Source organism: Danio rerio, chromosome 7, assembly GCF_052040795.2.
Source record: "Danio rerio strain M-AB ecotype USA chromosome 7, GRCz13ab, whole genome shotgun sequence".
In the NCBI taxonomy this organism is placed as follows: domain Eukaryota; kingdom Metazoa; phylum Chordata; class Actinopteri; order Cypriniformes; family Danionidae; genus Danio; species Danio rerio.
Window position 1 is genome coordinate 38,297,445 of NC_141027.1, and position 24,800 is coordinate 38,322,244.

General features: G+C 37.1%; 2 protein-coding genes and 1 long non-coding RNA gene across 5 annotated transcripts in view; 1 reads left to right on the plus strand and 2 right to left on the minus strand.

Moving 5' to 3' along the window:
• LOC141375405 (uncharacterized) overlaps nucleotides 1-24,800 on the minus strand; it is an 86,866-nt gene that overhangs the window by 56,034 nt on the left and 6,032 nt on the right. The window contains exon 3 of one of the 2 annotated variants that reach the window (XR_015495973.1): nucleotides 11,246-12,504. The exons of the other annotated variant lie outside the window; for it this stretch is intronic. This is a non-coding gene — a long non-coding RNA (uncharacterized LOC141375405). Of the gene's footprint in view, nucleotides 1-11,245; nucleotides 12,505-24,800 lie in introns of those variants that run through there. 2 annotated transcript variants of the gene reach the window in all.
• cebpa (CCAAT enhancer binding protein alpha) lies at nucleotides 14,532-17,411 on the minus strand. Its single transcript, NM_131885.2, is given in 1 exon segment — nucleotides 14,532-17,411. A coding segment is annotated over 1 exon segment (867 nt). The 5' UTR covers nucleotides 17,198-17,411; the 3' UTR covers nucleotides 14,532-16,330.
• Nucleotides 19,204-24,731, plus strand: cebpg (CCAAT enhancer binding protein gamma). Of its 2 annotated transcripts, none has more exons than XM_087258687.1 (3): nucleotides 19,204-20,230; nucleotides 20,338-20,571; nucleotides 22,798-24,731. In XM_087258687.1, the coding sequence occupies exons 2-3, from the start codon at nucleotides 20,455-20,457 to the stop codon at nucleotides 23,170-23,172; spliced, it is 492 nt and encodes a 163-aa protein (XP_087114813.1). In that variant the 5' UTR covers nucleotides 19,204-20,230; nucleotides 20,338-20,454; the 3' UTR covers nucleotides 23,173-24,731. The 2 variants fall into 2 exon arrangements, with proteins under 2 accessions (XP_087114813.1, NP_571961.1); NM_131886.2 differs by having other exon boundaries at nucleotides 19,206-19,339.

The following is a 24,800-nucleotide window of genomic DNA, read 5'->3' on the forward strand; positions in this document are numbered from 1 at the left end:
TTCACTACACAACGCAGAGCAAAAGAGAGTACGGTTACATGCGCACGCGCAAGGACGAGGGCAATATATGTGTGTGTGTGTGTGTGTGTGTCTGTGAAAAGAGCAGAGTGAGATAAGCTAGAAGATCTCCTCAACAGTCCATCGTCTGTATTTACATTGACCCATTGGCAGCTAAAATCCACGCCTACACTATCGAGCGTGTATGAACTGTGATTACTTTTATATTGCTGATTAGCTGTTGCGCATTTCACTCTCTCACTGAAGGCAGTCGACCAATCGCAACAGACTGTCATTGGTCCAATCAACGCAGATTAGCTTCGCGCTAAGGAGGGGTTTGGGAACAAATGAATCACTGGACGATTCATAAGGGAGTCGCTGGAATAATTAGGTAAAAATAAATGCAGATTATAAGACCATGAAATTGTTTGTTGACCTTGCATGCATATTAGACTGTTATTGGAGACCCTTACAACCAAGATATGACCCTATTTCATGTATAATATGGGCTCTTTAACTAATAACACAAACTGTAAAAAAAGTAGCAAACACATTACCTTACATGCCTTCATTATTCATAGTTCTCTCTCTCTCTCACACACACACACACACACACACACACACACACACACACACACACACACACACACACACACACACACACACACACACACACACAGTACAAGTAATGTGCTCTGACGGGTATTTCAGATTGACTATAAAATCAAATGGCATTTCAAAACTACTAAAAACATGAGATGTTGTGTGGAATCAAATCTGCTGGTTAGTCCATAATTTTTACTTAATTGAGGTTTATTGGTATTATTGTTTTACTAAATTTATATACAGTTTAATACAATTTTTCAGAATTTATGTTAAACTTGGAATGTCCATTTTAATGCAATATCCCATAATTTGCATAGAAAGTATGTGAATGGATTCATAGCTAGTGACGTGCCAGACTAATGATGGTTGCCAACAGCTATCCTACTGTGACAACTTTTTTTTAAAGAAGATAAAATCTACTGTTATCAGTAATATAAGATTGTTTTTCATTGATTTATTTGTAATATTATATTTTTATTTCCTTTTATTTTGTTCTTCAATTTAATAAACTGATTTTTATTCATTAAAGTTTTGCAAGTCCAGTCTGCTTTTGCAAGTTTTGTAACCATCTTTTCATGTGTGTTTTAGAAAAACACTGTAAACTGGCCAGGAACCAAACAAGCCAATAAACCAGTAAGAGAAATCCTCAGATCCTTTGTCTGTTATTGGCAGTTTACCATGGTTCAAACTGATAGGAAGGACAAAGAAAGGGCCAGTCAATAGTTCATCACCTTTACCATGAAGTAATCATCAGGTCAGAGTGAGCTTAAATAAACAAAAGTTTTAATTTGTTCAAATATATTTAGAAATAATGTATTGTAGTAATAATAACTCATCTTTTTAAAATGGCTTTTTTTAGATTCTTGGTCATTCTAATGTGTTTAAATTTTTGTGATTTTTTTCTATGTTGAATCCTTGTTGTATTTTACTACATGTTCTCTGTTGTAGCACTTTGGGTTTAGAAAAGGGCATTATAAATAACATGTATTATTATTAATAATAATTTAAATTGCAGTAAAATAATGTAAAATAAGTTAAATAATTTTATAATAATACACATAAAATTAAGTATAATATTTTTATTGAAATATCTTATACTGTATATAAAATATTAAAATAATTCAATAAAATGCTATTATCTGGTTCGAGCCCCAATGTCATTTGGGTTTTCTGTGTGGAGTTTGCATGTTCTTCCCCTGTTTGCGTGGGTTTCTTCCGAGTGCTCCGGTTTCCGCCACAGTCCAAAAATAAGCAGTACAAGTGAATTAAATAAGTTAAATTGGCCATAGTGTAAGTGTGTAAATGCTTGAGTGTATGGGTGTTTCCTAGTGTTGGGTTGTGGCGCAAAACCTATGCTGGATAAGTTGGCAGTTCATTCCGCTGTGGCGACCCCAGATTAATAAAGGGATTAAGCTGAAAAAAATATTAAATTAAATATTTCTGTAAAATATATGTGTTTGGTTGATATTTATTTGGTTAATTTTACATACCTTCTTATTAGTCTTTCCATATTGACTGCAACATATTTAACCCACCCTTTTGCTAAATGCTCAACAAAAAAGCATGCTAGAGGTCTTAATCATACAGCCTACCTGGGTGGCTCTAGCAATTTGATTGTATCAAAAAGCAAAAAAGTATTTTAACATCTGGTATGTTCCACTCACATGCATATACACTCTTTTCAAAGCAAGACTGCTCAAATGATTTATCTCGAAGATCTCTTCTTGTTAGTTCCTTTATTTTTTGCGCCAGACAACATTTAGTGTGTGGGTGGGTGCTAGTGTGTGTGTTTTCGATTAACAACAACAACAAAAAGAAAAGAATCATTGAGCGTATTATCACACTATGAAGACCCTGGAGGTTACAGAGGTGAATTGAAAACATCCACGGTTAAGTAAGTATAACAAAGTGCCCACGACTCCAAACTGCAGATAGCAGAGCAAGAGCAGAAAATCCCTGACCGCCTCGCTCTGCCTGTGCTCATAAATGAAAGTGAACCATGTAAGAGCTCTGGGATGCAGTCCTTAACAGCATTCGGCATTCCCCTGTTCAAATTGAGCATGGCTTCCCTCTCTCTCTCCCCCTTTCCCTTCTTCCATGCTGAGTGAAGCATGAGCAGGCGTCCCGCTGCCCCCCTGCTGTGGACGGAGCACAGGGAACGAACTTCTCCAAACATCCACTACCCACGTGCTTCAGCCAGGATCCTGTTCAGATTATCAGTCCATAGTCCAAACCCCCTCAAATCCCACAGGGTAAGTGTACAAAGCTACGTGCAAGCAGGGAATGTGGTCAGGAGCGAAGCTGGCTGGGTTCGTTAAAAACGATTATGTGTGAAAGGGCTCTGACACCTCTGCGTCCCGAAGAGGCGACCCTATGGGTGTACAGGACGGGTGGTGGGCTGCGCTACAGTTTGATTTCTGAAAGTGAGGAGGTTTACCCACAGAGAAAGAAATGCTCTGTGCCTGCCAGGCTCAAAAACAATCTGAGGCTTAAAGAGCTACATGGCTTTGAAATGCTCTCTTGAAATAAGTCGAAATCCGAGCTCTACCCGGCAAAGCTTCTGGATCTGAAGGCAACAGTTGGAAACGACAATGTTGGCGCCATACGTGGAATTGTGTGTAGTTCATGTCAAAATCGTCAACTTGTTTTTCAGTGACGAGTTCACAAGCCACTGTCCAAATTCTACTAAACTCACGTCTAAGCTTGACCATGTACATAAACAGTCTCGTTTGAGGTATGGCTTCAAACCAAAGGCCTGCTCTGAAATACAACAAGTGTTTCTCAGAAGTCCCTGGAGGTGCAATAAAGGCTTCACTTTAAAGGAGGTTTCATGTCTGATCTGGCTGTATAATTTTATAGTGAACCGATATCTCAGGAAAGCATGCTAATGTGAAACGGTTCCCTGAGAGAGCGAGACCAAAGACTCTGGAAATTACCTAAAGTACTTTGTGTCCACTGATGGTCATAAATGTTTATATGAAAACAAAGAAAAGGTCAAAATGGCAATATGTTCTTTTTGTCCTATAACTCAGTGACTTGAACACACTTCTGTGACCGCAATCGTTTATTTACCAACAGTTTCTGCAATTAAGCTCCTAGTGGCTGCTTCTCAATATACACTCTTAAGCGTTGTGTCATCATCAACCACCAAAGTTTAGTTCCAAAACTCAAGACTGCAAGAACTGAAAACACATGAAAGAACCTGGATGTGCTCCAGATATCAAGGATGCATTGATCCAGACTTGAGCAAAGAACTAGAAGTCTTAGGGTGCTTTCACACAAGCACTTTTGGTCCACATGGGTTCGTTTGATGCCAGAGTTTAGTACGTTTGGCTAGTGTGAAAGTGTCTTCTGAATTTGGGTGTGCACCCGTGAATGTACCCGTCTACCCGAGTCCGCCTTAAAGAGGTGGTCTGGGGTACGGTTCGTGCAAGTGGCTCTTTGTATTTCGGTTTTGGTAACAAAAACCTAAAGATTCAGTAAAAACAGAATGACCGTGATATGCAGACATCTCCATTTTAGCACTTTGCTTTCGTGGCCATCACTTAGTAACAGCTGTACAAAAAACCAGATGGTGAACGTAAACGTTAATATGAAAATCTTAATAAAAAGCATAAAAACTTTAAGGATGTTTATTTGCTAAAAATTCATATTAAAATCTGCTGTATTTGTATTGTGAAAAGCAAGGCTTTCGTAAATTTTATATATAATGAAAAGAAAAAAATGAATGTATGAATACTGTACTCTTTAAATAATTTCCCATTAAAAATGCATGAAGGTCATGTGACAATCTGGAAGAAAGCAGCATCTGATTTCTCACAGGACACATTCTCTGTTCTCGCAGTCTCCCAGTTCGTTCTTCTGAGATATTTTGACAAGACTGGTCTCTACAAAAATGCAAGTCCATTCACTGCTTTCAAGTTTCAAAATAAATGCAGCACAGGTGGGCATTAGAGATTTAATCAGAAATCCTACAGTAGCAATCCCAAACCTTTAGACCAGAGATGCCCAACCTTGGGCCCGCAGGCAAAAGTTGGCCCATGGAAATTTGTGATTTAGCCTGTCTATCCATCTGAGAAAAGAGGGAGAATGATGGGGATGTTTTAGAGTTGTAAATTGAAATTTAATACCTTTAACTGGTTAGTTTTTTTGTTAAGCTACAAAAAGGCTAACTGAAATTAAATGTTTCAATTTAAATGCTGCAATTTACTTTAAAATGTACGTACTGTCACCCGACGGATAGAGGACAATGCTAAGAATTTGGTGAGGGAATCAAAGCAAAGGTAGATTCTGCTTGACTAGTGTTTGCCGCATTAAACTTCACCATGTTATAAATGTGATTGTTTATGTTTTAATTGCAAAAAGTTATCATTTTAAAAGGTTATACTGCCTTATTCAATGTGATTTAAAGTAAAGCTTTTATTTAATTTTTAAATATTATGAAATAAATTCAGCCTACAGCTCTCAATGATTTTTGGTTTTTGACCCTTCATATGAAAAAGTTTGGACACCACTGCTGTAAACAGTAGTGTAACCCCCCCTTAGATTCTCTATTTAAAAACATTTTTAAAGTTGTGTGTTATGATTAAGTTGTGCACGTGCATCAACACAACAACATGTTTACCAGGAAAATATAACATCATGTTTTACTTGACATTTTATTTGACTTGACTTCATTAAGAACAATTTAAACTGAAGCTTTTCTTGAAAATTATTCCAAAACCATATGAAACCAACATGTGTTTTTAACTAGATTTTTAAAAAGCTTTCCTTTTGAAAGAACTCTTATGTCATTGACCTGAAAATTAACCAAATCAGGGCCCATTTCTGTGAACACACAGAAGACAGATCCTTCTCCAGAACCAAATGAGGAGGGGAAAAATAAAGATAGCTGCCACTTTAAGCTAGTAAATCTCTAAAAGTCACATTAAGCTACTAAATCTCTTTTGCAAGTGAACTGAAGTCACTCGATTGACCTCATTCAGATGAAATTCTAATTTGTATCTGATTATAACGAGTTTCCCTGAGGGGCAGCTCTGTTTTGAGTCCAAAACAGCAGAATCCACAATGACCGCAAAAATCTCATCAGATCATTTCACTTCGAAAAGACATGTGGAACTCCTCAGCCATCATCCTCAATCTTACAGACCCCCCAGGTACGCTCGCATAAAAACACACAGATAACACACAGACAGAGCGAGGCGAGAGAGAAAGAGAGGGAATCCAAACCACATGTCAATTTAGTGCAACTGTACAGGCTGTGAAAAGGCCTATAATTCATGTACGAGTAACACTGTGGAACCACTCAAATACGCAAATCCTGGGAGGAACAGTGATTCATTTCACATGTCTGTCCAACACTTGACAACATTTTGAGTTCAGTAATAATAAGCTGTTCTGAAAATCTCAAATGCCTTTGTCAGTCACACACATCGAAGGCTGGAGAACTGGCAGCACAGACTCAGTAAACTCACTGTAGCAGCATTTTGGCATCAGAAACGCCACTATAGATGAGAACTTTAACTATCAGAGAAAGCAATCAGCCATTGGAAACTACCCTCATATCCAGACAAGTATGCAACTTCAATGGGCTTTCATCTTTTTATTTTTTTTCCAGCCAACAAACACACAAGCAGAGCGCTCGGTAGGGTTCAAACAATTAACGTTAATGTTAATACAATGGTTATTCCATTTTGTATGGTCTTTAAAGCTCACCAGACAAAACCTACATAGCTGAAATAATTACCACTCAAAACATGCACATGATTGTGCTGGGAGGAAAAGAGTCAAATGTTGTGTTAACTTTTATATATAATATCAGATAAAATGTTTCAAAGTATTAACCAAGGCAGGGGAAAACACACACCAGCAGAAGCACAAGTGCTCTAGTGCGTATCGTTTAATCAGGCCGCAGACACGAACAACAGGGCAGCACATGAAAGTGGTCTCACACAGCCATGGTACAAGTCACAGCCAAGAGAATGCCTCCACTGAAAACCACAAGCTATCGCTGCTGCAGAAATCACTTTACCGTGAAAGGAACAAAAAGCATAGTTACAGAACAAAACAAATCACTCCACACGATCACACTTGTCTGTCAGGTATATGCATGGCAACATTGGCAATTTAGTTCTTTGATATAAGCACAGATTACTTAAAGGGCTGCTTGAGTTTGGAAAAATCTGACATTGAACTATTTTGTTTTTCTGCAATATATAATTGCGATATAAACACAATTCAACCAGACGACTTGAATATCTCTATTTGAAAATAATTAATAATTCTATTTTGATTGGAGGTGCCACAGTGGCTCAGTAGTTAGCACTGTTGCCTTAGCAAGAAGGTCTCTGGTTCAAATCCTAGCTGGGCCAGTTGGCATTTTTGTGTGGAGTTTGCATGTTCTCCATCTCGTGGATTTTCGAAATGGCATCCGCTGAGTAAAACATATGCCGGAATATTTGGAATAGATAAATAAGGGCCTAAGCCGAAGATAATTATTGAATGAATGTTAATTGGGATGACTCTATCGGGAGTCTAACAGTATGTCCTCTCTGAGAAGTCTAATAGTATCAATCACATGTAAAATAATGGTCTGCAGTCTGTTGTTTGAATAATTGGTATTCAACTGGTATTCAACTGGTATTAAAGTTATAAATTGTACAATTTCTTATTCCTGAATGCATTTGAAATCAGAACCACATGCAAATGATAATCCAAACTTAACATATTAAAAGCATATACTGCAGTGTGATTATTGCAAATTATCACATTTTAATGTTGATGCTTAATTGATATTTTGTGCAGCCATAATTATAAACATATTTAATTAAATCAGTTTTAAACACCTGGTCTAAATAGAATGCTGGTTTACTTAGATCAGGGAGGCCCATAACTCCCCCCTGACTTAGATATTATGATGATGTACTGATATTAATTCTTCCATTTTATTTGTTACTAAAACTATATTCAATAAAAAAGAATAACAAATGAAAAGCTTATTTGATCTGTTTTGTATTAAATACTATACTAAAAAGCTTGACTAAAGATCATATTTAAATCAGCCTTAGATGACGGTTATAAGTAATCAAAATGTTAAAACAGAGTAAATGGGCCTACATTAACATCAGCTGTAATACAGTTCAAAGTTTGGAGATCAGTACGATTTTATAAAGAAATGTTATACTGCTCTTTTGCTCTTCTTTTTATTCACCAAAGAATCCTAGGGGAAAAGCTGGATTATGGTTTTCACAAAAAATTCAGCATTGATACAGAATATGACTATTATGCTCTTTTTACTGCAATTTTGCAAAATCTGATTGCAATGTTGGTGAACATAAAAAGGTTATTGCCATTTTTAACTGTCTCTGTCTGCAATTTCAAGTCCATCTGAAGTGCTTCAATATAAAAGAAGGTAAAATGTTCCACCTTTTGATAATCACATTATGGAGACCTGTGAAATCTGAATCTAGATCCAAAAGATGCCTCAATTTCAGCTGCTGTTGAGGCCAGCGCTTTAGACAGACTAAAAGAGCTACATATTTATCAGTGAAAATAACACTGTTCTAACAAGTCTGTGTGCTTAGGGGATGTGTGATGGTCTGACGCAGTTGAGACACCATATGAATAAAGAAGAGAGGGCAGTGGCTGCCAAAATATAATAAGAGAAGTGCACAGGTGGAAAATAAACAACCTATTTTCATTTTGTTATATGAAAGGAAATAAAAGAGAAACAGAGGGAGACTGAATCGCTGTGGCAGGTAAAGGCAGGGGTGCTGAGAGAGGCACAAAGAGAATGCAGTGGTAATGAGCTCTTGATTTAAATAATATGCTGCAGTAATGCAATGCAGCTGAAATTTTCTAGCTCCTTTCTCAAAGTGGCTGTCCAGCAGAGCCGAGCTCAATATTTCCTACTTTTTTATTATTTTACAATAATGTGTTTCAATGATTCTTCAAAAAAAGAGTCAAGAATAAAGCATGTGTTATGGAACAACTAAAATCTACATTATTTCAGACAGTGTGTTAAGCACAAAAAGGTTTTTTTTTAATAAGAAATGTTTAGTGATACTTTAAACTTTATTTGCATTTATTAGGTTAGCACTGCTCTATAAATGAGTATTAATGAATGCAATGTTTTTCAGTATACTGAAATAAACTGACCTGCTCACTAAACTCTACAGTCAAGTGTAAAGCTGAAAATATCTAATATAAACTATAAGGGTTTTTTTAACATGTAAATTGATGGCAAAAAAAAAAAAAAACTTCAGGCAACAAAATTTCCCAGTCCACTTAAAGAAACTAGTCATTGACCTGGCCAATTCAATATTTAGTTTAAATCCAAACCATTATTAAGTTGATTCTTGGATTCATTCTAGAGCATTTATGGGCTGAGGCTGAAGAAATGTAAAATATTATTTATAAAAACATATCATTGAAAATAAACACTAAACTGGGTTTGTTTTACACTTAAATGTGTTTTGACAGCAATTTCCGATCATTTGACCTCCATGGACATTTAAGCAGAAATGAATGCAATGATTGAATAGTGACTAGCAGGATAAATATAATTATTCATGATGGAGATCACTGCAGCTAGGGCTGGTTCATAGTCCAATGAGGTCCCTGGCCATCTGCATGCCAAATTACCTCTTACAGTAATCTTTCCTTGTCCTCAAACTGCCTGTATTATTTAGTTACAGACTTATTTGAAGACAAACACTCAATGTGACATATAAGTTCTACCCAACGGCGCAAAGCAGATCATTGGAAAACCCAGAAAAATTTCTGCCACGCAGAACAGATCACCTTTTTTTTTCTTCTTCTTTTTTTTTTTAGTCCACTAAAAGATACAAGATGTGCAGCACCTGAAACTACGGATACTGGAAGCCTGTGCTGGCATTTCTCCTGTGGTGTTGCTATCAATGTGTGAAGAGTGGGAGAAGAAGGGTTGCATTGACAATCCAACACAATATTTAGCACATTAAACACATTTTATAAGTGGTCAGAAACTTGTAAATAACTCATGAAAGAATAAAGTTAAAACCAAGCACATCATTGTTTTTCTTGTGAAATTCCCAATACGCTTGATGTGTGAAATGACCCTCGTCCTATTGAAAAAACAAAAGTTGGATCAAAGATGGCTGACTTCATAATGGCCACAATGGTCACCACCCATCTGGAAAAGTTTGCCCCCTCATGCATACTAATGTGCCACAAACAGGACGTTATAATCACCAACCATTCCCATTTTATTAACGTGTATCCATATAAACAGCCCACCCTGTATGATATAATATAATATAATGTAATATAATATAATATAATATAATATAATATAATATAATATAATATAATATAATATAATATAAAACAAAATAATATAATATAATATAATATAAAACAAAATAATATAATATAAAACAAAATAATATAATATAATATAATATAATATAATATAATATAATATAATATAATATAATATAATATAATACAATATAATGGAACTTCAAAATCCTCAAAGGGGCAGTTCACACAATATATGTACCAAGATTCTGAGGTCAGGTAAACTTCTTCCAAGACATGGGTAATAGTTTCAATAACTTGCAGTGAAGTGTAGACTAAAAACAAGAGTTGGTAGAGCTCCTGAACAGGGCAAGAAAACAAGCCAAGCATAAATGAGACGGAAAGCAAAACAGCAAATGAGAGCTTGCTGAAAATGTTACTCAATTAACTTAAGAATGCATCGATCCCTGTTTTTCTGCAATCAATCTTCATCTTGACAATTCTAGCTGCAAAGAACTAAAGCATTTACTTCACTCAGAGTGAGCCGGAGAGTGGTGGGAGTGGTTAGATCCTGTGTGATTTTTTTTCGGTGCGGTTTAACTTCTTCTTGGTTGTCTTGGCAACTGTCAAATCCAGGTTCCAGGCTTCTAACGACCATCCCTAAGCAAACAAACAGTGATATACTTCCTTCTGTTGCACTGGACTCAGGGTTTTGTGGGGTATATTTATTATTGGGCCCAAAGTGAAATTTCTGGGCCTGCTGGCAGCTGGTGAAACACTGGACAGGGAGTTTTAAATCATATTGATACTGAGAGGATTTGTATACCAGAAACTCAAACTCAAATGTGAGAAAGAATATGCATATCACACTCCACAATCTGGACTGTGGAGAGTTTGTGGCTTTTGAAGTTTCACTCAAAGGTCTGGTTAAACTTTTGTCAGACGACAAATAAGAATGAGGGTATATATCAAATAACATAGTTAAACACAGAGACTTCCATGCCTACTTACACACACATATTCATTTGCATTGGATTTATTGTATTGTTTGATTTCACTTACTTCCTTAGCAAATAAGATAGCAAATAAGCACACTTGTTGGCTGAATACCAAGCTTTTGGCAAATTGGTTTCAATGTTAGGATTTATCCACATGAGAAAAGTGAATGGTTGGACATCACGTTGGCTGCAGTAAGAGAAACAGTGTTGAATTTTCACAGATTTTGTTTCCAAAAACCCATTTAAGGAAACCGATTGCAACAAAATTAAAAACTAATCCAAATGAGTACTGTGAACTTAATCCATTTGAGTAAATGAAGCAATTTGAGCACAGTAAAACCCAATAAACGAAGAACCAACTAAGTACTGTACAGGGTTCATACACATTTTTACTACTAAAATTCCATGACTTTTCCAGAACTTTCAAGTACATTTTCATGACGTAATGTTTCCTGTAATGTCTACATATGCATGGTAAATAATAAAAACAATGACGTTCAAATTTATTACAGCACATCATAGAACACGCAACAATCTATTTTGTTTACATTTGTTTTTATACCTATTTATTTATTTATTTATTGATTGATAATGTTTCCACAGCACTAACAATGTGAGAGCAAGTTTTTGGACAAGGACAGAAAATAAGTAAAGACAGCTTATCTATATTTAAGTTAGGGCTGCACAATATATCATTTCAGCATTGATATCGCAATGTGTGCATTCGCAATAGTCACATCGCACGATGTGCAATGTTGGGATTATAGTTGAATACAGAATTTATTCATAATGAAGTGAAAGTTTATCATCTGCATGCATTTTTAAAGAGATAGTTCACCCAAAAATGACTTACATTTTCATTGCACCCTTCACTTGTTTCAAACATTTAAGTGTTTTCTTTTTTTTAGGAAGACAAAAAGATAACTCCTATAGTCTTGAAACAAGTAAAGTGGGAGCAAATAGTGAGTACATTTTAATACTTAAGTCTTTAAGGTCTGTGACTGTTTTTTAAAACATCCGTCCACAAGAATTTTTTTGTAACTGTATTAAAGATGGAATAATATACAATGAAGACTATGCTGTGCTGATTACTTAATATCTGTACCTGAATAGTAAATACCTGAAAACATTATTATTTCACTTTTATCTTTAATATATTTTATCTATGCTTGTAATTAATTTGTTATATATTATTCGAGATTCACTCCTCGACAACATCACCAAAATGACTTTTCCAGTCTTTAAACCAATAAGTTAAGGCAACTCAAACCGTTTGAAGAAACTAATTGCAACAAACCATTGAGTTAAAAAATATCTATAGGAGTACAATGAACTTTCTCCATTTAAGTTAAAGTAGTGAGGTATTTAATTAACTGATTACCTTCAACACTGAGTTCAAAACTGTTTTCCAATGAGTAGAACTAACTTTCAGTACATTTTGAGTAGACTCATTTCAAGTTGACTGTTGAGTTTTACAGTGTACACGCATCCATTTTCCTTGATTAACAAAACAAAACTCACCTATCATTTTCATTTCTTTGTTCTTGTAATTTTCTTTATATATTCTCAGACATTCTCGAGGTCTTTGACCAGAGCTAATAACAACACACCCCAGCAAAGGAATCTGCAATACAGGGTGAAAAAAAAGCGAACATGAAACACAGCTGCACAAAACTACACATTATGCTCACATCAGTTCAAGTTAGGTTTGGCTTTTCTCAAACCTGTCAAATGTTGGACAGAGAGAAGACAAAAGGGAACCATTTGAGAATTCTCACAGCTACAGGAAATAAGATGGCAAAGGAAGCATCCAGGTTTCAGCGAGATGCTTTAATGTATTCCATTCAGGGAAGAGAGAGGCCATCAACTCGACCTAACATTATTCCCACACATATCCTGAACTAATCTAGCTTTAGTAGTACCATAGCTTTTTTATGCACTAACAGGATTTTAGAGATTAAATGTACAATTTATGTTTTGATACATCAGGTCAGAGTAAAAATGAAAGCACTATTAAAAAAAAAAAAAAAGTTGCTGTTTTTCTCTATAATTATACAGAAGCTGTGGAGTGAATTGCTTTTTTGTCAAAGATTAAGATCAATTTCTAAACTGCAGTTCTTTGTAAAACCCTCAAAATTTGAGTTTATGCCTTCTGACATTTTGAGAGAGAAAAACTTTTTTTTGTAATACAGTTTTTATTTCCAAAAATAAAAATATACAATTTTTATAACCAGATAGACAAAACACTTTTAGCAGCTATTACCCCGTATATATCCCCCATGCCCCATTATATGCACATCAGGAAGCACACAATAGCTGTAGTTTAGACTAAGCAGGTAAATAAAGTACAATAAATTAGACATTCATATTATCATGAGTGTTGCGTGTCTAAGATTTCTTTGATGTCATATATAGATGTATAGATACAGTCAAAACGTCCAGTTTAGCATGGTTGATCTATGCTGATGACAGTTCTAGGTACAGTATTTCTAATAATAAATGCAACCAGTGCTTAACAGAGAGATCATGAAGGGGTTTCCACTACCAACGTTCTCTGTAGCGTTTACGGACCTTTGTTTTTAAGGGAAATTATTATCACTCAATAATACCAATGCAGGATCTTTGGGGAAACAAATTTTAGTAACTTTAAATAAAATGACCAGCACAGAATCCCAAACTTTTTGCACCTCCAGACATTCCCACATCATATGTAAAAAGGTGTCTGGATGTTGTGGTTCACAGAACTTACAATAAAGATGTGGGGATAAACCTATGATATGTTGTATTGGTAAATATGCTCTGTGAATAGTTTTGAAGTGAATAAACTAGTGATTATGGTTTGTGGAAGCCTGGAATGTATTAACCCACAGAGAGAAACACTTTCAGAAACACGCATACAAAACAAAAGGAATTTATTTCTGATTGTGCATTTATAGTCTTAAAAAAAATTATTTTTTACAATATCATTACCCTTAATCCACAGCCTCAACTGTCTTGAACGCAAAACTTTAAAGCCAAGAGATGGGTATTAGCTTTGTTTTGACAGTTTTTATTTCATTGACTCTCAAAGTATCTCATCAAAGATAAAAGTTTAGCTTTGAAAATGCATTGCCTACATCTTGGATGGTGTGAGGGTGAGTAAATTTGCAGCATTTAAATTTTTTTTTTTTTTAGGGTGAACTATGCATTAATTATTTTGTGTTTTGCATAAAATGTTAAGTTTTAGGAGCAAAATGTCTAACATGTATTTATCCAGACCTTTTCACTGAAATCATAACTAAAAGTAATTTAGTAATTTATTTATATACTGTTAAATTTATGGAAAATGTTATGGAAATGTTAGCACAATTTGACCATTAAATTTTCATCTAATTCATAATGAAAAATATCAGGAAGATTTAAAGGGTGTTGATTTGTAGTTGGCTACCACTGCAAGCTGGAAATGTGCAGGACTTCTCTTTGACTTATGACAGAAGCAGCGCAAGACAAAGCAGATCATTCACAGGTGAAGCTCAATGAGGAAAAAGACCTGGACACAGAACTGAGCTGGCAGACAAGAACGAGTGAGACTGAAAGTGTTGGCCAAAAAACTATGCTTGAACCTGGCTGGGGCAGATTCCTTGTGTGCCATCATTCTATCTGCAACAGAGGTTTGGAAAGGGGGTTGATTTATTGATTCAATCATTCCACAGCTGATAATGTAAAAACATGTCAAATGACAACAATGGAGCAAAACACGTCTCCACAAGTCAGAGGAACTATCTCTCTCTCTCTCCTTCTCCTTGTGTACTCAAAGAGAAATTAACATATCAGCAACACTCAACGCTGTCTCGTTTAAGGATAATTTGATCAATTGAGAGCTTAGGGAAAAGAAATTAAATCAATGAGAGTCATGTTCTCAAGTACTTAAAAGTCTGATATTTTACTGACAATGTGTTCATTGTGAACTTTACTGAAAGTGCTACAACTCATTGTAGATATTTAGCACTGTGAACGACTGACAAGTGATTATTTACCTTAAAGTTTGAAACCCCTGGAGCTGAATGAATTCTGCAAATGCCTTCTTGTATTCAGGTAAAAGACAAATGATGTGAAAGTTATCATTTAACCTGTAAACATTTTTCTTTTACTAGTCTTAATCTAGCTGATTCTGGTTTCCAGCTTACTCAAACATCAGATATATATGTGCAGTTGAACTCAAATGACTTTTGAGCGCCACCTATCGGTGTCGAGAGAATTACAAGAAGCATGGAGTGTGTTGCTGCACACCGGGTCTGATGCTTCATAAAGTCGCACGAATTAGACACTGAGAAACAAAGTATTACTTAGACAATATAGCAACACATGTACACATACACAGAGATGAAGTTACAAATGTTAGTCAAAATGACAAGGCAACGAATGAGACATAAAACAATGTTTAATTCATACTTTTTGGCATATATATTTATATTTATATATAATGTTCATTTAAAATAAACATAATAAACGTTTGTATAACATTTGCCATACGCAGTTTGTAAAAAAGTGCTTCCTTTTTCTTGCTGTGTATTTCTGTCCAAAGGTTCAGTCAGTGATGATCAAAAGGCACTGAAACCATCTCTGCTCGAGTGTTGTACAAAAAAGAGAGAAAGAAATAAACAGTTCGCATGAAATGCACACGCTTACAGAGCAAGACAGGACTTCACTGCAAAACCAGTGAGAAAGCACACGGTGACAGTCCACCGAAATTATTCTGACAGCAACAAACATTGCATAGAAATATGCACCCTTTCACATTTTTATCAATCATATTGCATAAATACAAAGCGTTTACTTTAAAAGCTGTATACTGACAAGCATTTTACAGATCAGTACCCGAATCATGGCAAAATGTTCACAATGTAATGCGCTTCATAGAGTCGCGTTCGGACGACATAGTGCACACAGTCTGAGTTATGAATGACAACTTGCCTACCACAGTAAAAACCAATAAGTTCCAGTCCTATGCTTTGGCATTTTGTCTATTACCGTCCATGGAACAACCCCACCCACCCCTGCTTGATATATAAATTCAACAATATCATACAGTGGGTGTTATGCTGCAACAGGTATGGTAGAAAGCCTGCTATGGCAGAAACTTTTCTGTTTGCCAAAAGGGCAGTTCAGGTTTGTTATGAAAGTTGGTAACTTGAAAAGCATGAAAAGTAGACTGACAGGGTAAAATCATGCCCATTAGCTGCACTGATATGCTTAGCGTAGCTAACACACATTCCTAACAGGACTACACCAGCATGTATTAGTCCTAATGTGTAGATGAGCTTATCGTTTCTTTCTTTGTTTTTGTACAAAAGGCACATGTATACCGCAGCTGCCTGGCTCCTATAGAAACACTTTCAGAACGTGTCAGCGGTTATCCAGCAGACGAAAAAAATCACGCAAAAGTTACTTCAAAAGTCAAGCTCGCTCCGTTAAGCGCAGTTGCCCATGGCTTTGACAAACGAGCCGTCGGGGAGCTGCCTGAAGATGCCCCGTAACGTCTCCAGTTCTCGCGTGAGGTGTTCCACCCTCTTGCGCAGTCTATCGTTATCCGCCGATAACTCGATCACTTTTTGTTGCGTCTCCACATTGCGCATTTTCGCCTTGTCCCGACTCTTGCGCACGGCTATGTTGTTGCGCTCCCTCCTCAGCCTGTACTCGGTGCTGTTCTTGTCGACGTGTTTCTTGGATTTCCCTCGATCGCCAATCTTCATGGAGCCCCCCGGCAGGTGGCTGTGCTGGTGGTGCGGACTAGGTACGGGCGTCGGGGGAGGTGTGGGATGGCCCGGCTGGAGATGCATGGTGGTTTGCGCGCAGTGCGCGATCTGGTGCTGAAGGTAGGACAGATGCGGCGCGTGGTGTTGAGAGTGGTGGTAGGTGGGTGGCATCGAGTCGCCAAGCTCATCTTCCTCCCGAGGCTCTTGTTTGATGGCCACGGGTCTCATTCTTGCTTGGCTGTCGTAGATGGGTTCTAGTTTGGAAGAATCCATGTAGCCGTTCAGGCAGCCATACATCTGCGGGGCCCCCGGCGCGCCATTGGCACCGTGGTGGTAGTCGTAGTCTCCGCTCGCCAGTTTGAGCTTCTCTTGCTTGGAGCTGTTGTGGAATAAGTCAGCCAGGAACTCGTCGTTGAAGGCAGACGGATCAATGTAGGCGCTGATGTCGATGGAGTTCTCGTTCTCGCAGATCTCGCTCAGGTCTCCAGCGGTGTCTTTGTAGATGTAGGGGTTCTGCTGATTCTGTACAAGGCTGGTCATTAGTGGCCGTGGGGCGACCTCGTAGAGGTTTGCTTGCTCCATGGAGTATCTAAAACCCGCCAGACATGGTGAAGAGCTCCGGGAATCCAGCTTGGTCGCAGTACCGGAGAAAGCCGTGCTGGCTGCAAGTTCTCTGGACAGGTGAGTAAGCAACCTGTCGTGACTGTGCACTTGGCGGTAAAGTGGATGCGAGTTTAAAGGCTGAAACGCCACACGGGATCTCCTTTAAGATGACACTTGCAACCTCAGTGTGTGAGCTTCACGTCTGTCAAGTACTTTTCTGAGTGCACTTATATAGTCTTTGGAGTTTGGAGGGCGGTCCTAATGCTTTCCTGAGTGATCTGTGCGCGAGAGCGCAGCGGACGCACTGATAGACCTAGAACTACATAAATGTTATTATTACCGGATGAAAAAAATATATATATATACATATTATCGTTTTATGCTGATTAAAATAGTTATTAAAACAAGGCGTCTTTGTTTTTTTCATATTAACTGTTTCTTAACGTTTTGATGCTCAAATAGGTGCAAGTGGGAAATGTGCAGGACTTTGGACGTTTTGGGGTGTGTGAGTAATTCAAATTGAATTTGCAAGAAATTTGCACTGGGGAAATGATTTTCGTTAGGAGAGAAGAGGTAAGCGCGGACTGAAGGATGAGAGCAATTACAACGACAAACATTTACGGAGAACTGTCGCTCAGCACCTTCTGAATGAAACACAAATTAACGTAGAAGCATCTTTCAATAAACTGGATGTAATGATTTTTTAGGTGTACAATAATGCACAATAGCCTAATGACACATGACATTTTCTGATAAATACATAACATAATTTATTCACACACAAATAAACATTCAAAAGTGAGATTTGGGCATCCCCTTGAAGATTTAAATTAGATTAGATTAAAATGGGTTTGCTGGTCGCTTCAACATAATTGTACTGTTCATAAACGCTAGGGAGAATGTTTGCGCACAACAATGAATACGCCGCCTTTGCCAAAACCAACAGAGCATCACATGTCTCCCCATAGTGCGAGAAAAGCTGAGGAACTTGACAATTGCGCTGAAGTTGGAGCGTGAGGATCGGGCATTAATCAGTGCGTGCGCAGTATGGGAGCTCCCTCTATTGTTACAGCGCGGGCCTGGCACCTAAAGAATGAGACGAGAAACCAACAGACATGCCGCCAGCAATAGATAAGTTATAATTGACCTTTTTCCCTATTGTTTACAATTGTATTACTTAAGCAGGAACTGGACATGTTCATGTTAGAGCCCTGCATGAGCTTAACGAGTTGTTGCATGCCATTAATTAAAGAAATGTAGTACCTGATGGTAAGGTCCATGATTTACTTGCAACAGAATACAAAATAAATAAACAGGGGAAAAGAAATGTGATAAATTAAAGATGGACCTAAAATATTACTCATGAATTGAAGTTGTTTAGCGAGATAGACACAAGCTTCTATGAGAAGGCTATTTTTAGGTTTTCCAGATATAAAATGAAAATGCTATGTAACAAAAAGCTGGAACATTAAAATTATTTTTACTTACCCTTACACGTGGAGTTACTACAAAAAGACACAGTTAAACTACCACAAATGAACAATGATTTGGCTACTCTTAAAGTTTAATGTTAGCAATACTGTCGGTAAAAACTGCAATCAATTGGCAATAAAAAACATGGTTAACTTACCACAATTTTACTATAGGCTAACCATTTTTAGGGGTAATTTAGCCCAGCTCTCCTTTCTATTTTAATAGTTTCTTAATGTACTATAGAATATTAATCTGCATTTATGCATGTAACACAATTCATAATTCATAAATAATGAGTAAATCTTATGTTTTCATTTTCATTGCAAAAAATAAAGCTATATTTTACATTGTTTAGTATTCTTGACAGATCTCAAGCTGTAATGCATAAAAACGCCTCAAACAGAGATGTGCAGCCTGATTGGTTCTCGGACATGTCAATCAAAGAGTGCATTTCGTCATTTTTCCAACCCTCTGGTTTGATTGGCTGCAAGAGTAGATTTCCCTACATGGTCACAAGATTTCGCAATACTCCCAAGCGCCGCTTTACCAAACAATAACACCTCAACCTGTGCTTATTTTTCCGTGAACAAAGAGGACATTATTCTTTATTTACCCGAGCGGAGGACTTATAAGGCACGAACGTTCGAGGTAAGTTGTATGGGGTTATCTTGTGCTATACAGACTGTCGAATTTAGTTTTTATCAATTACACGATGAGAGGATCCGTGCCGCTCACTCGATTGCAAAACAGCTTCAACTCCCGGATCTGGGGCCAGCGAGTGCTTTATAAGCCAATATTAGACATAATCGTGCTCGAATGTGTCTCGTTATTGTTCATTCGCGTAATTTCGGTCAAAAAAACAGCCTGTTTGAGCTTTCAGCTCATTGTTAGAGCCCTGACGTCATGGTTAGGAATGTGCCAGCTAATTAGCCAACCTGCTAACCTGCAGTAGATCTTGCTGGCTTTAGACGCCCGTAGACTTCAAGTAACGTTAACACTCGTGTCTTCGTTATGGGTGCTGTTTAACGCGATCCGTTACAAAATATTTAGTAGATATGCTGCCATTTTGAATGTATTCATGCTGTTGTTAGCGTAAGTCAACGGTATTCCCCTTCATTCCCATAGTTCCGTGTATGATGTAACCACAGTGCCACGATTAAAAACAGCCTAAAACACACTGGCCTGCTTTAAAATGACCACCTTAAAACTTAAGTCTGCCTTACAGTAGCTTCACTGTCCTAATGTTTGTTTAAAATGTTAACTTTAGCTGGGCATAGTTCTGCATGACTACGGAGTTTCCCTACTCCCGTGTACAAAGGAGCGGGTGGGAGCGCGAGCGATGATGCAACCGCGGGCAACACTTGAGCTCGCGCTCGTAGGAGAGAGAAGGAAATTTTGCCACATATGCACATTGACATGGCAGCACGGTCGGATTACAACAACATAATGCTAACGGATGAGCACAAGCACTTCACCAGAGTTTTAGGTGTTGCAGCATTTTGCTGAAATAATGCGTTTTCGCGCCGAGCATCTGTTCAGGTGGGAATTTTGTGGTATTAAATTATGCAGAAGTGTGATGAAGAATGATGCTTATGTGTGCAGAGTACTTTTTCTAACTTCTTTCTCTCCTCCTGTCTGGTTTTTAGGCACACCGCTGCATCCTGTGTTTTTTTCACAATAACAGCTAACAATAACTCCAGTTTCGCGAAGGCTGACAACGAAGGTCAGAGAGGGCGAGCGACGGACATTGGAAGTGGATCCAAATGAGCAAGCAGTTGCAACAGAAAATATCCAGCACAGATCAGAACGGCGTCAGTGTAATACAGAATCAGCCTCATAATAGTGCACTGAACCCAGCAGGAGCTGCAGGTCTACAGCAGGTACATACGTTTACAGTATGATTACTTGTATGACTTTCGAAAGCACGATCAAAACTTTGCAGTGCTTAAAACCATAATAATTGAGCTTATAGTGAACTCACCTAATCAGTTTCCTATAGTCTTAAAAGATGTTTAAATAAAAATAATAGGTTTACAACCCCCACTCTCCTCATAACTTATACTCTCCATAGTTTGCACATTTAAAAATTGCACATATTCATCGCACAACATTGCACCAAGTAATTTTGAATTTAACATACCCTCTGCACATATACAATTGTAATTGTTCATATATATCTGCATACTTCTGATTATTAATAGCAAACTGTACACATATTCATCTATTGTTAATCTCTGTTCAAAACTAATACAACTTGTATAATGTTCATAGTAGCTATATCCATCTGAAAATATTACTCATAGTTTTTCTATAATTGCACTTTATAACTTATACCTATATCATGCACTTGGTGCTATTGCACTGCTGGTTAGACCTAAATGGCATTTTGTTGCCTTGTACTTGTACATGTGTGATGACAATAAAGTTGAATCTAATCTAAATATCAAAACAAGTGTATTGGATATGCCAAGGCCATGACCATTTCTTTAACTTTAGGAGAGATTATTAAAAATTAGGTATAAAGAAATGGTATGTTGAGGGAAAATTTAGGTCTTGTTTGGTAGAAATCATTATGCTCTAAATGCAAATAATATTTGAAATTAGCCCATATTGACTCTTATTTATATGCCTAATATTAAAAAAAAAAAACAATTATTGCAACATTTATATTGAATCTCGTTAAGGATTTACATATGAACACAACAGACATATTTATAATTCAAAACAACAAAATTTGAGGTGAACAGGAGTTTGCTTCCATCATAAACATTTCTATTTTAAATAGGGCTGGGCGAATAATCGAAAAGTAATCGAAAACGACATTTATCGATAAAATTATTTCCTAGGTCAATTATTTTAATTACTTTCCTTACCGTGTGTGGAGTCCCATGCCCCTGCTCTTTTAAGGCTGATTTAAACTTCTGGGTCGAACAAATGGGTATGGGCCAGTGCAGCCTTTGCATGGTCGCATACCCGTGCACCTCTTAAAAAAATGTAACAACACATCGCACATTTGCACTACATTGACAATGATTGGAAGTTGCGCCAGAGATGCCTTGAGGCGGCATATTTTCCATTACAATAAAATGATTATTTACATTAAAATATTTGTTTACAGAAGATTCAAGTAAAATTATTGATGATGAGAAATATTAAAATATTATTTAGAGTTTATTTTGTTTAGAAGAGATACTGCTTATTTTCTTCTTTTTAAAAACAATGAAAATAATTTATTTTGTTTCCAAAAGTGCAAGTTATTTATTTTCTATTTTTTTAAAGGAAGTAGTGACTGTTGGTTGTAGGCAGTGTGTGTTTTAATTTCAGTTGTTCAACGTTGATGTTCAATAAATAATCATAGATAGTAAATAGTGTGTTTCCTTCATTTATTTTAAAATCCAGTAATGCACCCTTCATTCAAAAATATCTGACTTGTAATATGTGAGAATATTTACTGTACAAATCTTGTTAGTGAACTATGAGGGCAAAGAAATAAAATAATCATTCATTAATCGTAATCAAGTTAAAATCAATCAATTAATCAAGATTTTGATTTTATTTTAAATTGCCCAGCTCTGATTTTAAAACAGTATTGGATTAAATATTTTTTCTACCTCACTTTAGATCAGGGGATACCAATCTTTTTAACCCGCGACCCCCAAAATAACAATGCCAGTGACTTGCGACCTCCAATATCCTCTGAGGTGGTGATCAATATAGAAACCTTGTGTGCAACAGAGCGCGCACACACACCAATAGACCCAAGTCTATTCTTTGTTTAATTTATGTATGCAAGTGCTGTAAATGTGCCAGAAAGTTTAACCTGCTGCCATAAAATCAATCTGGTGCATCTGTCTCTTGCTGTCTCTTTAATATAAAGTTATTACTACAAGGGGCACAATCCAAACGATTAAAAAAAGGCTGTAGCTATAAACTACTATTTTCATCTTCAGTAGGTTATTGATTAAAAAAAAATGGTAATTTTAATGGTTTAACAAAATTAATTATATTTTAGAAAATCACCAAGCGACAGGGACAGATATACACACTCTGTGATTACAGCCCTGGAGTATACCATTGCTAACTGTTACGTATCTTAATTTTGACAGGTTCCTCAATTAGTGCCAGTGAATCCCGGCGGTGGGGGTAAGGCCACAGCACCCAGCAAGATGAAGAAGTCTAATATGGATAAAGACAGCGACGAGTACCGTCAGCGGCGAGAACGCAACAACCTAGCTGTAAAGAAGAGTCGTATGCGCAGCAAACAGAAGGCACAGGACACCCAGCAGCGTGTCAATGAGCTGAAAGAGGAGAATGAGAGACTGGAGGCCAAAATCAAATTGCTTAGCAAAGAACTGAGTGTGCTCAAAGACCTGTTTCTAGAGCATGCTCACAACCTTGCAGACAACGTGCAACCACCTGCTTCTGGTGGAGGCCCTGGAGACCTTTGCAACAACAACAGCGGCAGTAACAGCAGCCAGTGAGGGTTCGTTTGCAATGTGAAGGCTCTCGAGGCGAATCAGTTTTCTTAATCGTATTATGCTTTTCCCCTCCTGTTCCTGGAATGTGTACTGTGTCCGCAGTGTTTTCTGTGTTTTCTGTTGGTACATTCAAATTCAGTTTCTTTTTCACTCGTATCTCGTGGAATGTTATGATATATTCGCCATAGCAACCACAGAAAGTCCGACCCATGCTCTTATTTGATGTGCTGGAGATAACGAAAATATCCAGCAACCATAAAGCGACATGTTCATGAAAGCTTGTGCTGACTTGGAGGGCTGTGAAAGCTTCTCAATAGACAATCCGGAGCAAAGCAGTTGAAATACTAATAGGAAATGCATTCCATCACTCCACTCTATTGTCTAAACTGATGAACAGATGCTGCAATCTTTAAATAATATACATTTTTGCTAGGAATTAGGGCTACCAAACATTTAAGTAAGGATGTCACCAGAAGAGTACTTATTTTGTCTTCTTGCTTTCTGCCTGTCAGCTTAAGTTGATTTGAAACTCTTATTTGTTGACCATGTCTTATTTTAGCACATACACTGTTGTATCTATGGTAACAGACTCTAGACAGACAAAACGTATTGCATCAGACTCCAGACAGTGTCTGCATTACCAGTAGTCTTCAAATCCCTACAGTTAAGCCACCAATTCTGACAAGGGTGGAGAAGGAGAGATAGAGAATATTTGCTCTAGCCTGTTTGTTAGGGTGTTGGTAGCCTAATTAACTCAAACATATTTCATAACAGTCTGTGTAAATACCGTTGATGGTGCAGACAAGATTTATTAGGACTAGTACCTAGACTGGTGCTGAACTTCTTCAATCACCTGATGTGCCCTAAATTGATGAAATGATCTAGATACAGTTCTATTCAGAAGTTCCTTATCCAAATAAGCTCTTTATCTGGCTACAAATTTTGTCCATTTGGTTTCCCTGACCAGTCTCTGAGAAGTATGTGTGAATTTACATCTGCAGCTGCAGGTGTTACTTGGAGTTATTTGGAGCAGCCACATGACCCTTGCCCTTATTGATTCTCATAGAGTTGTGTGTTCTTGGAGCCGCTGTAGATAGACTTTTGTACCTCAGGCTATATGTCATAGCCTCACCAGACAGCCTTTAATATCTATATTCCTGTTTAAAATAAAATGAAAACGCCTAGCATAAGAAAAGTCAAGGCAATCGTGTAAGATGTCTGAAGCATCTACTGTATATTTCCATTTTCTATACCTGAAGTTTTAAAACCTGAAAAAAGCATGAAAGGCAATGCATGATTAGCACTATTTAAACAACTAATTAAGAGTTTTGCTCTATAGAGGAATAGTGAATTGGCGACTGCATACTTTTGTAATATATCAGGCTGCGCGAAAAAATAAAACTGTTGTGTAAAAGTTCTTAAAAATGAAACTAGTCAATAATTCATGAATATTTGATTGGCATATTTTGCTTAAGTATGAGGGTTGCTGGGCAACTTGCTTTTTTACATAATGTATACTTGGGTTTCTGTGCATTGTAAATTAAAGTTGAATACAAAAAACATTTCTTGTGTTTGTACTCTCTGTGAGGAAGGGCACAACACCCAGACATTCATTTGAACTTGCCATGATA